Below are 20,071 nucleotides of genomic sequence, written 5' to 3'. Positions count from 1 at the left end.
GCACCTTTCCCCCGAGTGGCCCTGTGAGAGCACAGATTGCTGGGAGGAAATAGCACCAAAAACAACAACAAAAAAAAACCACTTGCTACATATTTCCTGAGGCGTTTACTGAACAAAAATGCACTGTTAATTTCTGTTTGCAGACGAGCCGTTGAGAAGCCCTTGCCTTGCGCTACAAAGCGTCTTCAATCAATTGTTTTGAAAAGGCCTTTCCGTTTTCTGACGATGCCGGCGGTTCTGTTGTTTCTCTCTGTAAAGGACTCTCTTCGGTGACGGGTATTCTTGGGTGGATAATACGGCTCTCGTTGTTATTGCTTAAGAATACGCGTAGTCGAGGAGAGTCATGTCGGCGGCGACTGCAATGGACTAGAGAGAGCGTTGAATCCAGAAGGCCCACCTGCCTGCACACACACATGCGTTTGCTAGCTAACGCCGAGGTTCACGCCCACATCCATTTATTGAGTCAGCAAAGCTGCATTTCCTGTTTGTGTGTGATGCTTGTGCTGTTGATTTATTCGCCTACTCCTGCTTTTCAGCCAGCGCAAAGGAAAAACTGGGGGTTTTATGATCCGCCGTCCTCACCCGAAAGGCTGTATATTGTAACGTCCCGGGCGGGGTTGTAGATGCAAATGTGTTCGGTTTGTGTCATATATTCTTTTCTCAGGACTGCACACACACTCTACCTTTTCAATGCAAATTGATTTTGCCTGCACACACACACACACGCGTTTGCTAACGCCGAGGTTCACGCCCACATCCATTTATTGAGTCAGCAAAGCTGCATTTCCTGTTTGTGTGTGATGCTTGTGCTGTTGATTTATTCGCCTACTCCTGCTTTTCAGCCAGCGCAAAGGAAAAACTGGGGGTTTTATGATCCGCCGTCCTCACCCGAAAGGCTGTATATTGTAACGTCCCGGGCGGGGTTGTAGATGCAAATGTGTTCGGTTTGTGTCATATATTCTTTTCTCAGGACTGCACACACACTCTACCTTTTCAATGCAAATTGATTTTGAAATGACATTTATCGTGCAGGGTTTCCATATGGAACTCAGGGAGGGATGGATGGAGGGGGGAAAAAAATAAAATGAATGAAATGTCCACGACGCCACTGACAGCTAAATTTATGCGGATTGTAGAGGAACACACTGCAGATAAACAGTTACCACGGCTTTAGATTGACCGCGGCGTGGCTTCCCGTGTAGGCACGCGTATATCATGAATATGTATCAGGCGAGCGTATGATGCTGCATTCTAACGTCCATGAAATCCATTTAGGGAACCTAATAGGATCTACTTGACTTATGAAAGCTTATGATCAAATCTTATAAATATACATGAGAGAGTTTTATGTGAAAAAAAAGTATTTCTTTTGCTTTTTCTATAGATGTAGTTTGCATAAAAACGAAGAGATTGCATTCAGACCGGCTGTTGATGTATTGACGTGGACGATTTGCAAATCTCCAAACATTTTAATTTGTTCTCCATTATCATTCGGCACATTTAAGTGATGTATTAGCATTTCAGATTGACTAAAGGCAACAATCAGCCCGCTCTGTCCTTGATCACTCTGTAATTATCGTTCTTTCGGCTGTGTGTTTAAATGAGTAGAGAGAAAAGAGGTGTGGAGGAGGAATAATGTAATGTTTTACCACTAGGGGACCCACACAACTGAAAATCACATCAGTTGGTTAACTTTTTAAGTAATTTTTTATCTCATTTTAAGGTGTTTGTGGTGCACAGGTTCAAAACTAATAGAAATATATGAAAATAGCTTTAGATCTAGATCTTTAAAAAATAACGTGCATGAAGAACCTTTAAAAACCTTGGAACCTTTATACTGCACAAAAGGTTTTGTACAATGGAAAAAGGTTCTTTAGATTATTTAAATATTCTTCACACTAAGAAAAAAAGGTTCCATCTAGAAAATGGTTCTTCTATGCATCACTACAAATCCCCCCTTTGGAACCTTTAGGTTTATTAGTGCATGTGTTAATTTAGTCATATGATTACAGTTGTTCAAAATGTGGAAAATAATTGTAAAAATGAGTAGGTGTGTCTAAATTTTTGAGTGGCGATGTTTCTCCAATTTCTAAACATTTTGTCCTTTCAGCCTCAAAAGCTCTCAAACGGATAACTTTCCTACCTCTAAACCTCACAATCTCAGGCCTGTTGAGTCTCACAGCTTGTCCATTTCTTGCAGAGAGCTGATACAGGCCACTAAGCCTCGTTACATTAATTACAGTCCTGCTCTGTATTCCACCATACGTATGAAGCCGGTTATCACGTGTATCGTTTCAAAGATTCATTTCAGACGGGAGGTGAAGCACGCTGAGCTAGTGAAGTCTAACTGGCAGATATCTTTAATAAGGTTACACTATGGATGGGCTTTAGGTTGGTTTAAATAGCCGCCTATGAAATGTACCCACATCAGTGGCTCGCTGATAGAGGCTTAGCAATCTATTTAAAAACCAATTTATTTCCACAGTATTGGAGCTGGCGCAGATTGAACGCCAGAGTGAGATCCTCCACTTCCAAATTCTCAGTGGACACCTCTCATCCCATTCTGGTGCAATCGCTCTCTCTCTCTCTCTTCATCTCCTCCCCTTTATCGCTCGTCTCTTCACAAACTCTGGTGACTTATATTCGTCCAAGAGTGTTCAGTAAAAACCCTTTCGGCCTGAAAAATCCCCAACGGTGTCAAAATCAGTGACTAAACTAGAAAACACAGTTAAGGGCTTTCACTGACAGTAGGAAATTAAATATTAGACACAAAAAGTGTTGGTTTGACTGGGTTTTTGAAGTGTTTGCGCTGCAAGAATCTTTTTTTTTTAATCGGGTGTTTTTGTCTTGTTTTAAAAATGAGACACACTTGGTGTTTGTTTCTGTTTTTAAGGGTGTGCACTGCAAAAATCATTTTCTTAATCAATATTTTGTTGTTTATGACAAATCTTACCATCCTTAATACCAGATACAAACTGTCTTGTCTTTTCAGATTGCTTTAAAGAAAAAAATCTAACAAAAGCAATGATTATCACAAAAAAGTTGGTAAGAAAAACAAAACAAAACAAAAAATCCAAATATGGCCTAATATTTTATACAATTTTGCATACACACACTTCAAAAGTTTGAGCTTGGTAAGATTTTTTAAATCTCTTTTAAAGGTCTTATGCTCACCAAGACTACATTTTTATACAGTAAAAACAGTAATATTATGACATATTACAAATTAAAATGTTTTCTATTTGAATATATTTTTAAATGTATTTTACTCATGTGATGGCCAAGCTAAATTTTCAGCATCATTACTCCAGTCTTCAGTGTTACACGATCCTTTAGAAATCATTCTTAAATGCTGATTTTCTTCTTAACAGTTATGTTATTAAATATTTTTGTGGAAACTGATACTTTTGTAGAATTCTGAGTTCAAACGTTTAAAAGAACAGCATTCGTTCATTACATTATAAATGTCTTGATTGTGAGTTTTGATCAATTTACTGCATCCTTACTGAATAAAAGTATTTATTTGCATTAACTTGTTTTGAGGATATTGCTTTACTAAAATAACAAGCGAAATGTTAATTATATTACATAAAAGACAAAGACAAAAAATACTGATTAAGAATATTTTTTGCAGTGTGTGTGGGCCTGTTCCAGCGGTGAAGAGAGTGATAATTGATTATTTCACTGTGCCGTTCATTCATCTCCCTGCTCACACACAGCTCTGTAAACTGCTGTCTCTCCCCAGACTCACACGTAACGAGGGCCAGGCCTCCTGCTACATCTGAGCTATCACCTCAAAGAGAGAGAGAGAGAGAATATGATTAATCAGATCTTCTAAATGCTGGCTACCCCCCTGAGAGGCCCCTTCAGAGTGAAGCTCTTAGGTCCCCACCTCCTGTAAACGCAGGGCGTTCAATCTTCACGGAGAGCTTCATTGTCAAAAGCAAAGGGAGAAAAAAAAATCACACTTTCATTTTAGGTTCAAGCAGAACGCAGGAAAGCATCTACTGTCTGCTCGCCTCAGTACAAATTCACAGAGCACTCAGTGTTCAATAACCAGGCTCCTGCGCTCGCTGTCTGTCAGCGTTAGCAGTGCCAGTCCTCGTGTTTTGTCTCATGTTTCATTTCATTGTTTTTTGGTTTGTTTGTTTGTTGCATTCTGTCCAGTCTGGAATGAGTGTCTTTGAAAATAATCTGAAGATTTGTCCTCCATTGAATGAGTTTTTTTTAAAAGAAGCCAAAAGCATTGCCACTCTTATTCATGGCATTTAAAAAGATGGAATGAAAAAAAAACATACATTTTTGCGAAAAGATCATGCTTTTTTAATACTCACTGTTGTTAAAATTGTATGAAGCATAGATAGATAGATAGATAGATAGATAGATAGATAGATAGAGAGCACTCAGTGTTCAATAACCAGGCTCCTGCGCTCGCTGTCTGTCAGCGTTAGCAGTGCCAGTCCTCGTGTTTTGTCTCATGTTTCATTTCATTGTTTTTTGGTTTGTTTGTTTGTTGCATTCTGTCCAGTCTGGAATGAGTGTCTTTGAAAATAATCTGAAGATTTGTCCTCCATTGAATGAGTTTTTTTTAAAAGAAGCCAAAAGCATTGCCACTCTTATTCATGGCATTTAAAAAGATGGAATGAAAAAAAAACATACATTTTTGCGAAAAGATCATGCTTTTTTAATACTCACTGTTGTTAAAATTGTATGAAGCATAGATAGATAGATAGATAGATAGATAGATAGATAGGATTCAATAAAAATAATCTGTTTAAAAGAGTCATTTGTTTGTGAATCAGACTACACTGTTTGCGCTCTGTTTTTGATTTACTTAAATGAGCCGTTTTTAAAAGTCATTTGTTCATTAATCAACTGCATTTCTCAAGTTCTAATCAGTTTAAAAGAGTCATTCGTTTATGAAATGGACTACCCTGCTTGTGAATGACTGTATGTATTTGATTCACAAAAAATAATTATTTTGTGGTGAATTAGTTGTATGCTAGTGCATGCAGCCTGCGAGAAGAAATAAAAAAAAAAACATTTTCTTGCTATTAATTCACGATACGCTAAGATAACGTTGTTGTCTTATTGCATTTAATTAAGACTGCAAACTCTGGTACAACATGAATCTTTTTTAATCTGTTAAGCTGTGGCTTCAGAAAACCGCACAGGAAACAGTAAAATAAAAACATTGATCATGGGTTTTTTAGATTTGCTATTTAGAGGAGATCATTCAAATCAAGATCACAATTAAAATGTACCCAGAACTACTATAAATATCATAAATAAGAATCTGAAATATTTCTTATATATCTAAATACCAAATCTATTTAATTTTGCATAGGATTGTTTTGTTGTTGTCCAGGAGCAGCATAACATCACCCTTCAGAATAGAGAATACAGCTAGATTTTTCATTGATACATATTTAATGCAAATACAATTGCTCTTGAATGGTCTCTCCACTGTCCCTCTTGCTGCTCCTTGCCTTCTCCGACCAAAGGCAATAATGCACACTGGTGTGTTATTCACATGCTAAACAGGGGCATCCAGGCACTTGTCCCCAGACTTACTAATCTATTGAGTCCCAAGACACAACCTTTCCTCCATGCCGAAGTAATGTGTGAGTAGCAGCACCATCTGCAAATACCAATAGGAGAATATCAAGTATTCTTTGAGGCCGTATTAGACCCGCTATGAAGGTGAAAGAGAAAGAGAGAGGGGCTGGGATTTTTTTTTCCCCCTGGTATTTTCAAGGTCCTGCGATAAGCAACTGACTGTGATATCCGGCTGTCTGTCGGAATGATCTTCACTGGACTCAGAGGTGTTATTCTGAACGTCTGTCCTCCATCTGACCCTGCGAGATCTCGCTCTGTCTGCGCTCGTCCCTTTTATCAGTACTTTAATCGTTATTCTGTCGCTTTTCAAGTTACCGCAGTTCTCAAATAATTAAAGAACATTTGAATAAATAGAAAATCATGAATGATAAAATAATTTTCTAATGTGAAAACACATATTTGCATTACATTTTTTTAACATCTCTTCGCCCTGGATTTTAGTCCTTAGCTCTTATATTTAATTTATGCATGGATGAATGAACAGAAAATGTATGGAAATATAGATATAAATAGATGGAGAGATGAGAGATATAGACAGATGGATGGCTGGATGGATGGATGGACAAAAAAATGCAAAGACAGACAGACAGACAGACAGACAGACAGACAGACAGACAGACAGATAGATAGATAGATAGATAGATAGATAGATAGATAGATAGATAGATAGATAGATAGATAGATAGATAGATAGATAGATAGATAGATAGATAGATAGATAGATAGATAGATAGATAGATGCTGATTCAATAAAAATAATCTGTTTAAAAGAGTCATTTGTTTGTGAATCAGACTACACTGTTTGCGCTCTGTTTTTGATTTACTTAAATGAGCCGTTTTTAAAAGTCATTTGTTCATTAATCAACTGCATTTCTCAAGTTCTAATCAGTTTAAAAGAGTCATTCGTTTATGAAATGGACTACCCTGCTTGTGAATGACTGTATGTATTTGATTCACAAAAAATAATTATTTTGTGGTGAATTAGTTGTATGCTAGTGCATGCAGCCTGCGAGAAGAAATAAAAAAAAAAACATTTTCTTGCTATTAATTCACGATACGCTAAGATAACGTTGTTGTCTTATTGCATTTAATTAAGACTGCAAACTCTGGTACAACATGAATCTTTTTTAATCTGTTAAGCTGTGGCTTCAGAAAACCGCACAGGAAACAGTAAAATAAAAACATTGATCATGGGTTTTTTAGATTTGCTATTTAGAGGAGATCATTCAAATCAAGATCACAATTAAAATGTACCCAAAACTACTATAAATATCATAAATAAGAATCTGAAATATTTCTTATATATCTAAATACCAAATCTATTTAATTTTGCATAGGATTGTTTTGTTGTTGTCCAGGAGCAGCATAACATCACCCTTCAGAATAGAGAATACAGCTAGATTTTTCATTGATACATATTTAATGCAAATACAATTGCTCTTGAATGGTCTCTCCACTGTCCCTCTTGCTGCTCCTTGCCTTCTCCGACCAAAGGCAATAATGCACACTGGTGTGTTATTCACATGCTAAACAGGGGCATCCAGGCACTTGTCCCCAGACTTACTAATCTATTGAGTCCCAAGACACAACCTTTCCTCCATGCCGAAGTAATGTGTGAGTAGCAGCACCATCTGCAAATACCAATAGGAGAATATCAAGTATTCTTTGAGGCCGTATTAGACCCGCTATGAAGGTGAAAGAGAAAGAGAGAGGGGCTGGGATTTTTTTTTCCCCCTGGTATTTTCAAGGTCCTGCGATAAGCAACTGACTGTGATATCCGGCTGTCTGTCGGAATGATCTTCACTGGACTCAGAGGTGTTATTCTGAACGTCTGTCCTCCATCTGACCCTGCGAGATCTCGCTCTGTCTGCGCTCGTCCCTTTTATCAGTACTTTAATCGTTATTCTGTCGCTTTTCAAGTTACCGCAGTTCTCAAATAATTAAAGAACATTTGAATAAATAGAAAATCATGAATGATAAAATAATTTTCTAATGTGAAAACACATATTTGCATTACATTTTTTTAACATCTCTTCGCCCTGGATTTTAGTCCTTAGCTCTTATATTTAATTTATGCATGGATGAATGAACAGAAAATGTATGGAAATATAGATATAAATAGATGGAGAGATGAGAGATATAGACAGATGGATGGCTGGATGGATGGATGGACAAAAAAATGCAAAGACAGACAGACAGACAGACAGACAGACAGACAGACAGATAGATAGATAGATAGATAGATAGATAGATAGATAGATAGATAGATAGATAGATAGATAGATAGATAGATAGATAGATAGATAGATAGATGGAAAATGTATATAGATGGAAAGATGGATGGATGAATGATGCAAGATAGATAGATAGATAGATAGATAGATAGATAGATAGATAGATAGATAGATAGATAGATGGATGGACAGACAGATGGAAGATAAATAGACAGACAGGCAATTAAATAAGGGAAATACAAAATAATAAAAAGATCTGGATCATTTTATTTATATATTTATTTTATAAATTTTTTTACCCTCTTCATCCTGGTCTTTTTTTTATGAAATAACATTTAACAATCACTTAGAAATCTCCTTGGTCTCTCAGCTTAGGATCGTTTAGAGTCGTGCACAGACACACAGCACAGCACAGTGTGTTGTGTGTTTTGGTCTACTCTGCTGACAAGAGGCTATCATTGTGACTCTTAACTTCTGAATGAACTCTAATAGAAGCCTACTCTCTCCCTCACTGCCTCCACCCTGACCCCTTCCCGCTTCCTTCCTTTCTCTCTCTCTCTCTCTCTCTCAATCTAAATCTATCTCTATTTATCTCGGTTTCTCAGCCTAATCTCTGCAAGTCCGTGCATGAGTCATGCTGTCTGCCCACCCCATCCCTGCGCTGGACAGAGACAGCGGGGAGCTCTTAATGACGGCCTTGTTTAGTAATTCATTATTGATGATGCCTGTTTTCTCCGACAGAAGCGTTATGGGGGTTGATTTTCCCTCTTCTGAAAGACCACATGTCCACACAGCCAACCCCACATCTGATTGAATTAAAAGATCAGCCCTCATTTATAATCAAACATGAAATCAAAAATTGAACCTATAAATGTTCCTTTATGTTCCATGATAATGTCCGACTGTGTGTGCATGATTCATCACAGTGCATATAAATCTAAAGAGTAATTTTTAATGACTTCACTATTGTTATTTGGGAATAAAAATGCAGAGTCTTTTTTATTGTAAAGAAAAAAATGTGTGCTTTTCTCAGCATTAAATATCTTTCTCTATCTCTTTAATGATTTAGTATTTTCTGCTGATGTAACCAAGGCCGCATGGTCAGGAAATACTGTAAAAACCAATATATCCTATATTATTTCAAGCTGAATTTTCAGTTTTATGTTGAATATTGGATGTATTGCAGAAGTTAAATATATATTTCTACACAAACACATATATATATATATGTACAGTGTATGTATGTACACACACACACACACACTCTCTCTCTTCTTCCACTACTGCCCTGGGGAAAGATACAGTTCGCTGACCTTTTGTGACCTTTTTTTGGCATATAAATTTCCCCAATATATAGTATAAAAAAGGTAACAGAAAATATATTTAAAGGGTTAGTTCACCCAAAAATCTTCAGAACACAAATTAAGATATTTTTGATGGAATCTGAGAGCTGTCTGACCCTCCCATAGACAGCAATACAACTGAAATGTTCCCAAGTCCAGAAACGTAGCAAGTAGATCTGTAAAATAATCCATGTGCCATCAGTGGTTCATCAGCAATTATATGAGGCTATGAAAATACTTTTTGTGCGCAAAAAAAAAAAAAAACTTTATTCAACAATTCGTCTCCTCCACCCTGTAGAGCCATTTTGTAGAGTACCAGCTAGACGTAAACAGCGTACGTTGTTTTCATTCAGATCAAATCACAACAACGTAGGAAACAGATCCGGAGTGACGCAGCTGACACAGAACAGCGTACCCTGTTTACATTCTGCTGATACTCTCCAAAATGGCGATACAGGGGGACGCGTATATGAGGCTATGAAAATACTTTTTGTGCGCAAAAAAAAACAACTTTATTCAACAATTCGTCTCCTCCACCCTGTAGAGCCATTTTGTAGAGTACCAGCTAGACGTAAACAGCGTACGTTGTTTTCGTTCAGATCAAATCACAACAACGTAGGAAACAGATCCGGAGTGACGCAGCTGACACAGAACAGCGTACCCTGTTTACATTCTGCTGATACTCTCCAAAATGGCGATACAGGGGGACGCGGAGGAGACGAATTGTTGAATAAAGTCATTTTTCTTTTCTTTTGCGCACAAAAATTATTCTCGTAGCTTCGTAAAATTACGGTTGAACCCCTGATGTCACATGGATTATTTTACAGATCTCCTTGCTACATTTCTGGACTTGGGGCTAGACGTAAACAGCGTACGTTGTTTTCGTTCAGATCAAATCACAACAACGTAGGAAACAGATCCGGAGTGACGCAGCTGACACAGAACAGCGTACGCTGTTTACATCCTGCTGATACTCTCCAAAATGGCGATACAGGGGGAGACGAATTGTTGAATAAAGTCATTTTTCTTTTCTTTTGCGCACAAAAATTATTCTCGTAGCTTCGTAAAATTACGGTTGAACCCCTGATGTCACATGGATTATTTTACAGATCTCCTTGCTACATTTCTGGACTTGGGAACATTTCAGTTGTGTTGCAGTCAGACAGCTCTCAGATTCCATCAGAAATATCTTAATTTGTGTTCTGAAGATGAACGAAGGTCTTATGGGTTTGAAACGACATGAGGGTGAGAAATCAATGACATAATTTTCATTTTTGGGTGAACTAACCCTTTAAGCATCGTTTTAGCCGACATACATATTAGCTAATAAATGGTATGCAATTAAAACATACACAACATGCATTTTAATTATTCTGGTTTACAATTATTTAATTTTATTTATTTTTAATATTATTTAATGAATTATTTATCATTTATGAAAGTTTTAAACTAGATGCTTGAAATAAACTTACAAAATCACTGCTAAAGAAAACACACATTTGTGTAATTGGATTGAAAACCTTTTAGACTGTGATAAGCATGTGCGTCAATGTACCTTGTTCCATTAAAAGTCATAATCGCAGACGAGCACGCTATCATAAAAAGAGCATGACAATCTGACATGCCACTCTCTCCCAGGTTAAACAGCAGCAGATGGAGATGGTCTCTGGCTTCGTTTGTGAGCAGAATTAATTAGCAGTCACAGCAGCTGACACATCAGTTTTACACTGACCTGCAATTAAGAATAACACTTCGTTTTGGAGTGTGTGCATAGAACGGCCGTTTCATTGGCAACCGCTGGTGCTGCTTGATTTGTAATTAAAGTCATTTTAGTTGGATGACTTAGTAAGATTTAAAGAGCTGATAGAACAATAAAGACTAATTGCTTCGGAATAAATTATAAAATATGAATATGAAGTATATATAATTCATAGTATAAATATAAGGTAAATTCAGTTTCAATTAAATTTCATGTTTATTGTTGGAATTTCATTCAGGAAATGACATTTTAATAAAAATAAAATGGCCAAAGTCTTGCTGACTTTCATGGCTAGCATTTTGTGTATCCTAAAAACAGTTAAATTATATTTTAATTAGACACAGAATGATTGGAAAAGACATTCTATAATTATAAAATCTATAAATATTTTGCTTGATTTTTCCACATATCACATGTTTAATCTCAAGCTTTTCACATACCCTATTGTGTTCTTGATAAACAAATGCACTACTTTAGAAAAAAAAAAAGACTTAAAGGGGTCATATGATGCAATTTCAAGTTTTCCTCTCTCTTTGGAGTGTTACAAGCTGTTCGTGAATAGATAAGATCCCTGAAGTTGCAAAGACTAACGTCTCAAACCCAAAGAGATATTCTTTATAAAAGTTAAGACTTGTTCACTCCCTCCTAAAACGCCTCGTTTAAACACGCCCCCACGTCTACATCACTGTGTGGGAAGATTTGCATGTCCCAAATGTTCACGCAAAGAAAGAAGGCGTAACTTTTATTCTCGCTGTAATATTGTTGTTGCCGCCGCCATGTTGTGGAGATGCTGTGTGATTCGTTGTGAAAGCGAAACTACTTTGTTTGGTCTTCCAAAAGAGGACGATATCCGCTTCGTCATGCCTGGTGCTGATCCGTGCTGGTCACTGAGGAAATACATCAACTTTGCGCTGTGGATCGCCGGATCGGCTTTCACCGTGGACGAAGCGGAGTCCAACCCAGGGTCGTCATATGTGGTTGCCGCAAGCCCGCCGGCCGCTCCTTTGTCGAATCCGCCGGCCACCGCTCACGCTAGGCCGCCGCCACTCACTCAAGCCCACCGTGTGACGCTGTGTTTTTCGTTGTGAAAGTGAAACTACTTCGTTTGGTCTTCCAAAAGAGGACACGACTAGAAATCAGTGGTTAAGTTGTATTTACAACACTGTTCCAGAACAGTTCAACCCAAATATTCAGATGTGTCCAGCGCATTTTATGGAGGACTGTTTCCTGATCCTGGTAGAGTAGACTACAATGCCGGCTGTTCTGACTCACAGACTGTAAGTACGTTTTTTATATTTAAAGAATTTGCCACTGACGATTCAAACGCGAGTTTTGGGCAGTGTAGAGTAGCACTTTGTTTGTCATTTCTCCGAATTACAAATACAGACATGGTTTTATGTTTACATGTCGCGATGCAACGCAACGCGTAAAAAGACAGTATAAGTCATTATAATCCATAATTATGTCCCCACTGGATGCAACAAATGCCTCGTTTATAATGGGTTTTCATGTTTTTGAATCGTCGCTCCGGCCGGACAGGGCATCATCACAGTATGTTGAGGGGCGTAACATTTCCGTCACATGCTTGAGGTATTCGGCCAATCACAACGCACTGGATACCTGGCCAATCAGAGCACACCTCGCTTTTCAGACCGATGAGCTTTGTAAAAATCGATGCATTTCAGAAAGGCGGGGCATAGAGGAGAAACAATAATGTACAGTATGTGGAAAATAATGTATTTTTTAAATCGCATAAACACGTTTCATTAAACCAAATACACCAAATAATGTTATTTTTAGCAACATCATATGACCCCTTTAATTGGTGGCAAAATTACAGTTAATGCGCAAAAAAATAATAATAACTTTTCCAGTTTCAGACAGCTCTTGCTATTTGTGTGGATTTTTTGTTGTTTCTTTTATCAATGGTTAATGGTACTTGAGGTATGTAACATTTTTAGTATGATTAATTCTTAAAAAAAAAAAGCAATATATATTATATAAAAGTTGTGTTTTTTTTTTACAGAGCGTTAAACAAGAGGATGAGGTAGTGTACGCAGGCATCGTGAGATAATCACATTCTGATTCCTCATTAATTATGTTTTGCTCATAGTAACTGTGTTTCTTTGTTTTATATATTATTTTTTTAATATTTATTATTTTTATTTAAAATATGCATTTATTTGTGATATTTTTTGTAAGTGTGTTGTGACTTGGTATTTTAATGTATGTTTTCTTGTGATGACTTATACACTTATTATTTTAAATTAAATGGATTTTAACCAGGAGTTTGTACAGGAGTTGTTACTGTAATTTTTGCTGCAGTAGTGTACAAGAAAGCCCACCACACACCAGCTGTCAGTGGAGGGGCGAGTAGCCTGATGTAGCCATGATGTTGTTGGGGTTGTGGTCCTCGGACATGTCAGCGTTTTTAAAGGTCATACAGGTCAAGCCCATTCATAACTTACTGGAAAATTGAGTGTTGCACTCTGCGGTATGAGAAGGCAGAGTACTAATACATTCTGAATCTGAAGAACGCCTTGCAGAAGCAGAACCAACAAGCAATTTTCTAATATCCATGTTTAATTTACATGATCTATGAAATGTTGTTGCTAATAACGGTGCCTCACTCTGCATGCATATGAATATGCTGAAGGCGTAATAACACATCAGATGCTGTCACAACCAATAACAGATGCACACATGCTAGGTTTATTTTTTTTCACAAAAAGTGAACACACACCAACTGTAGTTTGTAATTTTTATTTAGTTAAAATACATTATAAAATACAATAATTTGAACATACTTTGAATTAATTTAAGTATGTTAAATGAGTTAGAAAAATATAAGGGGCCACAACACTGGCCCTGGGTATATCATTTTTAAGGCAAGACACCCCAAGCAAATAGGGTAAAAAATTAACAAATATCACCGCTTCCTCAATTGACTGATAACACTAAGAATTGCAAACATTTTTGTATTAAAGGTTTTTTAAATGTAATGTTTAAATATGCAAATGAGGCATTATCTAATTAAATATGCACTAAATTGTATACATTTCCAGAGCAGAAATCTGAACTTTGGATGAAGATTTACATTTCTTGTTTCATTTTGTTGACATATTAGAGTTACAGGTTTTTAGGAGATTTTAGATATCACTTCTTATTACAAAAATTGAAAATATTGTGGCAAGTAATAAATATAATAATGTGAAAATAAATCATAATCTAAAACAAACCCTTCTGTAAAGGGTGTATGTGAGTGCTATCAAAGTGGACATTTCTGGGTCAGTGCATGAGGGGGGGGAAAAATCATTTTGAGAAAAAACATTTAAAGAAATGTGTTGTAATTTAAATCTATACATACAAATATATAAAGTGCAATAAAATAAATATTTAAAAGTTTATTTTGGTTATTTTCTTTCCACTTGTCTGAAACAACATGCTGTGAAATAGCCCAAATGGCCCAGATCAAAATTGACAAGGCATAAAAAATAATGTTTTCACCTGGAGTGTCTTGCCTTAACTATAAAGCATTAACTCATTATGCTAGTAATCATTTCATCACTTGTGATAAGATGTTTGTAAGGAGACATTCATCAAATGCTCATATTAAAATTTTAACTATATCACTCTTCAAAGTAATAAAATCAGCAAATTAAAAAATTCCCCTTGATTACAGAAGAGTTCGGAAATAAAAAGTACATTTATTTGCCAACCACACCAACAAATAAAGTGATCTGTTGACAGTAATTTTATGATTTTTTTTTCTACTTTTGCAGATTTCTTCTTTTTTTTGTGCATTTTTTTCTTTTCATGTGTAGGATGGGGAATTATTTTTAAGTACAATATTTAAGTACAGTCTTACAGGATTCAAGAGCTTATGAAAATGGCAGTTTGATAGATAATCTACTGCAATTTGCTTAAAATTAAAACTCTCAGCTTTACTCAATAGGACTCTCCCATACATTGTTGTTCACTATCGGCAGCCAGCAATTTAGTATCCAATTAGTTTTGTCTAATTTTGGCTGAAGATTTGTTGCTCAGACCCTGCAAGTTTTTGGCGAACATTTTTTTACAGAGTCGTTCACCATTGCTGTCCCCAACCCTCACCATTTATCCGGGCTTGGGACCGGCATATAGCTGACGAATCGACTATATGGCATGGTTTACACATTATTTTGGAACTTGCATAGGCTAAGAAATATCTGCCAAACAAGAAAGCCCCAGGAATCGATGGAATTGACCTCTTATTACACTTTAGGGTTCACCTAAAGTGTGTTGTCCCTGCACCACTTTAGTAGACAGGCTTAGATTAGTCTAGCTATAATTGTTTTCTTTTTTCATTGTTCCTAACTTATTGCGACTTTCTTTTTATAACCATTCAGATTAAAGCCTTAAAAGGTTAAAGCTTACTTCAGTCAAAAAATGTAATTTCTGTCATAATTTACTCATCCTCATGTCATTTTAAATCTGTATGACTTTCATTCTTTTGTTGAACATAAAAGAAGATATTTTGAAGAATATTGGTAACCAAACTGTTATGGTTCCTATTGACTTCCACTGTATAGACTTATTTTGTGTTCGCCAGAAGAGAGAAACTCATACAGGTATGAGACGACATGAGGGTGAGTAATGATGGCAGAATTTTCATTTCTGAGTGAACTATCCATTTAGATTCTGCTTTACCTACTGGAAAAAATGATCTATTTATTAGAACATTTCAGAGATTAGAAAAATGTAAATGATTCAGGCTGCTGGAGAAAAGTGATATCAATGAAGAGAGGAAAGAAAAAAAACAACCATAGCTAGAATCCATGAATCCCTGTGTTTGCATCTTCAAACTTGTTGCTGGATTTTGTGTTTGCTTTCTTTGACGGTCAGAGCTTCTGTGATGGTTTCAGTGTGTCCAAATTGCATCAAGTTGGCTGAAATGCAGAATGACACATAATGATATTTTCTTTTTTCAATCATTGGGAGATATTAGAAAGACATGAACAATGTTTAGTTTTCATAAGACCTGCCTTTTTGATATCCTCCTCTCTTTGTCCTGAAGTATATCACAGCTCCGATCACTAGTACTATTACTACAGAAAGCAGCACTGGAATTAAAAACACTGGAAGATCTGTGGTTTCAAAGTAAGAACCTAAAAGACAAAGAAAAACAAAAACTGATATGAAATACATTAAGGACCTAAAAGTACAGTAGCTATTAGGGATGCATTAGGGATGCGACTGGTCACTCATGGGAACCGGCTGACAATTACTTCCGGTTACATTTTATTTTAAGGTGATATTATTACGCAATAATAACACAAATTAGTAATGTGTAATATTAAATTACTAGTTAATGTTAATGTGGCTTAGGGTTTGTTGCTTATGCATCATTTATTGTTATTACCAAAGTAAGTACATGTGTAACTACTGTATGCCACCTGAAAATAAAGTGTTAACTTACTTCCTATGACACAGTCAGTAGTCTCTTTTGGCCTAATGTGTAAGTAAAATAATAATAATCACACGGGATACAAAGTGGGGTTTAATTCAAACAACCTTATTCTGACTTCATCAGACAAGTAGTTTGTTTCAGAGACATCCATCTTGAAATCACATTCGTCTTGAAAACGTGTTTTATTTAAGTTTGTCAGATATACATTCATGATTACTGACTGACTGTCCATATGGCAATATGTAATTAAAGATACATGATAAATTAATAAATAAATACAAATAATAAAATGACTATTAATGATTATGTGGATATGGGAAATGGGCTGCATGGGCTCAAATATATTTGATGTTCATTTTGTTTCTGAGTTCATAGTTCCTGTGTTCTTAGTTGCCTGTGTTTCTAGTGTTCTTATTGGTTTCCTAGGTTTTTTATTGTTCTTAGTTAGTTTGTTTTCATGGTTACTCATTATGTTCATCTGTGTTTAGCTCATTGTTTTGTTCTGTGTACATATACTGCCTAGTTTCCACTGTCTGGGTTGGTTATTGTCTTAGTTCACTTGTCTTACTGTCTTTTGGATTATTTTCTTCTTGCAGTGTTAAAGCAGCACTATATAACTTTTTCTGTGTTCAAAATTGGCAAAATGTATATAATGAGAGAGTACATGAATTTATCTTCCAAACCGCGTTTTTGTCTTATTCTGAATCACTAAGGTACATTTATAATAAGTACTTATATTTGGACTATTGTAGCCTGGTCGGGTCGTCACCGCTGCTGAGTAACACATAACTGCGTGAATCGCCATAGACATAAACTTAGAGAAGTAGCTCCGGTTGGAATGTTCTTCCAGTTCTGTTTATTAACCGCTAGAGCGCCAAAAGTTACATATGCTGCTTTAATAAACCTTGTCGCATGTAGCTCCTGCTTCTACCACTCCTTGCCTGCCTGCAGATAATCAATCATTCAGTTCTAAGTAATAATTAAATTATTGCATGATTTAAATCCACATTTATTAAATGCGTGACTGACAGAGATCAACTCAGTGTAAAACACTAATATCATCTCGGATGTACCTGCACACGGCTGACAGAGTTGACTGATGTCCAGATGTTTGGTCTGGTTGCTGATGGGATTGTTGAGCACACAGCTGTATGTGTTTTTATCCTGATGTTCCACCTCCAGAGGTAAAGAGAGACTGTTTCTGAGATCAGACGCACTGATGTTGGAGATTAAACTGTTTCCTTTGTACCAGGAGAGAGTCACATGACTCACATTCAGCACTGAACACAGCAGTGAACATTTAGACACTGATGAACTTCCAGACGATGAAGAACATTGTGAAGTGTTTCTGATGATGACAGGAACGGGAAGAAGATCTAAAATACGATAGAGAAAAGATTGTTTCTTCATATTAGACTGCAGGAAGATATGAAAACAGAAAATCTAATGTATTCATACAGTGTCTTACTTCTAAATGTTCAAAATGTTAAAAGGAAAAATTCATCAAAATCTAATGTTTCTGAATCTGTCATATTCAGTAAATGAACTCAGCTGATTTTACTTTTTCCTGTTGTTTGTTTGGTGTTCCCTTACGTAGAGTTGATTGATTGATTGATTTGTTTGTTTATTCATTCATAATATATTTGTAATGTATCAAGGTCACTGAAATTGAAATACTCACCATAGACCGAAACACTGAATCTCTTGTATGAAGCCCTATTTTTGCTGCTGATCTTAAGATTATAAAGTCCAGAATCTGTGGTTCTGATGTTTGTGAAGGTGAGAGATCCAGTCTGACCATCCACCTGCACTCTGCCAGCAACCCTATCAGCTATTATGGTTTTACTGGCCTTTCCATTGATTTGGACATCTAGAGTTTTTTCAGGTCCGTAATACCATACTATCAGATCATCTTTCTGTTTTTCAACACCTGTGTGTAGCGTGACAGGATCCCCCTCCATCCCCCCCACATCTTCTGTCTCAACACCAAACACACCTAGTGAACAAAAACAATGGTTTCCAGGTGTAAGATTATATGATTAACATTGACATGACAGTAATGATAAAACTATTGTCTATTTTGTGTGTGTGTGTGTGTGTGTGTGTGCGCAAGTATTTATGATGTTTTTACTCACACTATACTCTCCATAATTGTTAAATTATACTAACTATAGCCATCCCTGATCCCACATAACGTTGCAATTATAGGATAAAGACATACTATAATTTGTCAAAAAAAAAAAATTTATACAATATAAAAACGGTTAGGTTTATCAGTTAGTGAAAAAGAATGACATTAGATGTAGTGCTTGCAGTTTAAAACAACATCTTCATTTTGATCAACAAAAAAAAAAAATCTAATCTTATGTTCACTTAAAGAAACTGGCTTTGAAACAGTTTTCACGGAAATGGCTACAGTAGTAAATTTCACAAATAATTACAAAGAAACGACAAATAGCAAATTGTATTAAATATGAAATTTTGAAGTACAAAAAACTGAAATAGCATGTTTTTGTAAAACATTCTCCAGTGATCAAAACGTCAAAAATCTGTTTTCGCCCAGTGTAGAACAGTGCGTGTAGGTCACACAGAAAACACTGTTTAATGATAAACAAACATACAGTGCCAACTGCCAACACAGTGCCACACCCTCAGGATAATGGCTTTCTCTTTTTCCGAGAAAGAGACATAGTTTTTGAAAGGACCAGAAAACCTGCTCTACCGGTCTCTTGTTTGTATTTTAAACTGATAGTACATTTTTAAACGGATAGTTCTTTCATGTGTCATCATTGACAAACCCTCGGGTCATTCCAAGAATTTCCATCTTCTCTGGAAAAGAAGACAATATTCTAAAGTACGTTTCAACTGTGTTTGTCCATACGATGCAAATCAATAAGGTCCAATTCAACACACAAAATGTTTCTATTCTGCAGAAGAAACACTTTTGGTGAATTTTAAATACACTTATTTAGTTTTCTGAAGCATGTCACAGTGCATATCTGTGAAATACAGCTTTGTAATTATAAACCATCATGGCTGCAAAAATAGAGAATTCAGAAACTGAATTTCTCTCATTACAAATCGTGCGCACACACATTTCAGCTCATGTTTTGAATCCTAGATCACAAGTTAATTTAAATCCACAAACGTACAGATTGATCAGTGCACGCGGTTCTTAAACTGAAAGAAAGGACAAAGCTATAAAATCTAATCTTACCATTTGTGAAGATCAGCAACGATAAATTTAGAAACACAAGACTTGGAAACATTGAGCTATACATATTTTCTTTCTTGGACCACCTGTGCAGTAAGGAACTGACGTGGAAGGTTGATTCCTTAGCTCATTCACACCTGTGTTGATAACAGCAGCTTCTGACCTTGTGAGTGGAAAGACAGGAACAGACTTCTTTTGTCAGGTAAAACGTAAACTGGACAACACCCATTTGGGTTGGGCAATGTCTACCAAATTGGCATCAGGCGATGTCTACAAAGAAACATGGCAATCGTCTATTGGCCCAGTCCTAATTTCAGCGTTAACTGAAAGTGAAAGAATACTGTACAGGTAACATAGGTGTGCTCTAACCACTGAAATATGCCCTGACAAGCCGCCTTCTTAAGTTTCCTTTCTTTATAAATGGGGCGTTTAAAAAAAAAATCAGGTGTATAA

General features: G+C 36.3%; 1 protein-coding gene across 3 annotated transcripts; it reads right to left on the bottom strand.

The window, feature by feature from the left end:
- Positions 1-15,522: 15,522 nt before the first annotated feature.
- LOC107548900 (SLAM family member 5-like) lies at positions 15,523-19,778 on the bottom strand. 3 transcript variants are annotated; one of them, XM_016229758.1, is made up of 5 exons: positions 19,622-19,778; positions 18,086-18,400; positions 17,478-17,780; positions 15,980-16,102; positions 15,523-15,883 (listed from the first exon to the last, which is right to left on the bottom strand). In XM_016229758.1, the coding sequence occupies exons 1-5, from the start codon at positions 19,683-19,685 to the stop codon at positions 15,795-15,797; spliced, it is 894 nt and encodes a 297-aa protein (XP_016085244.1). In that variant the 5' UTR covers positions 19,686-19,778; the 3' UTR covers positions 15,523-15,794. The 3 variants fall into 3 exon arrangements, with proteins under 3 accessions (XP_016085244.1, XP_016085245.1, XP_016085246.1); XM_016229759.1 differs by having other exon boundaries at positions 15,980-16,081; XM_016229760.1 differs by having other exon boundaries at positions 15,980-16,042.
- Positions 19,779-20,071: the final 293 nt, after the last annotated feature.

This window comes from Sinocyclocheilus grahami, unplaced genomic scaffold (genome assembly GCF_001515645.1).
Source record: "Sinocyclocheilus grahami isolate Dianchi unplaced genomic scaffold, SAMN03320097.WGS_v1.1 scaffold357.1, whole genome shotgun sequence".
NCBI classification, from domain to species: domain Eukaryota; kingdom Metazoa; phylum Chordata; class Actinopteri; order Cypriniformes; family Cyprinidae; genus Sinocyclocheilus; species Sinocyclocheilus grahami.
This window is presented reverse-complemented; position numbering and strand designations above follow the sequence as displayed.

Excerpts from the sequence above, each read along its gene's own strand:
- LOC107548900 (XM_016229758.1), bottom strand. The coding sequence starts at position 19,685 with ATGTATAGCTCAATGTTTCCAAGTCTTGTGTTTCTAAATTTATCGTTG. Across the intron at positions 18,401-19,621 it reads GTTGCTGATCTTCACAAATG|GTGTGTTTGGTGTTGAGACA; the intron begins GTAAGATTAGAT and ends TTTGTTCACTAG. Across the intron at positions 15,884-15,979 it reads GAGAGGAGGATATCAAAAAG|CCAACTTGATGCAATTTGGA; the intron begins GCAGGTCTTATG and ends TCTGCATTTCAG.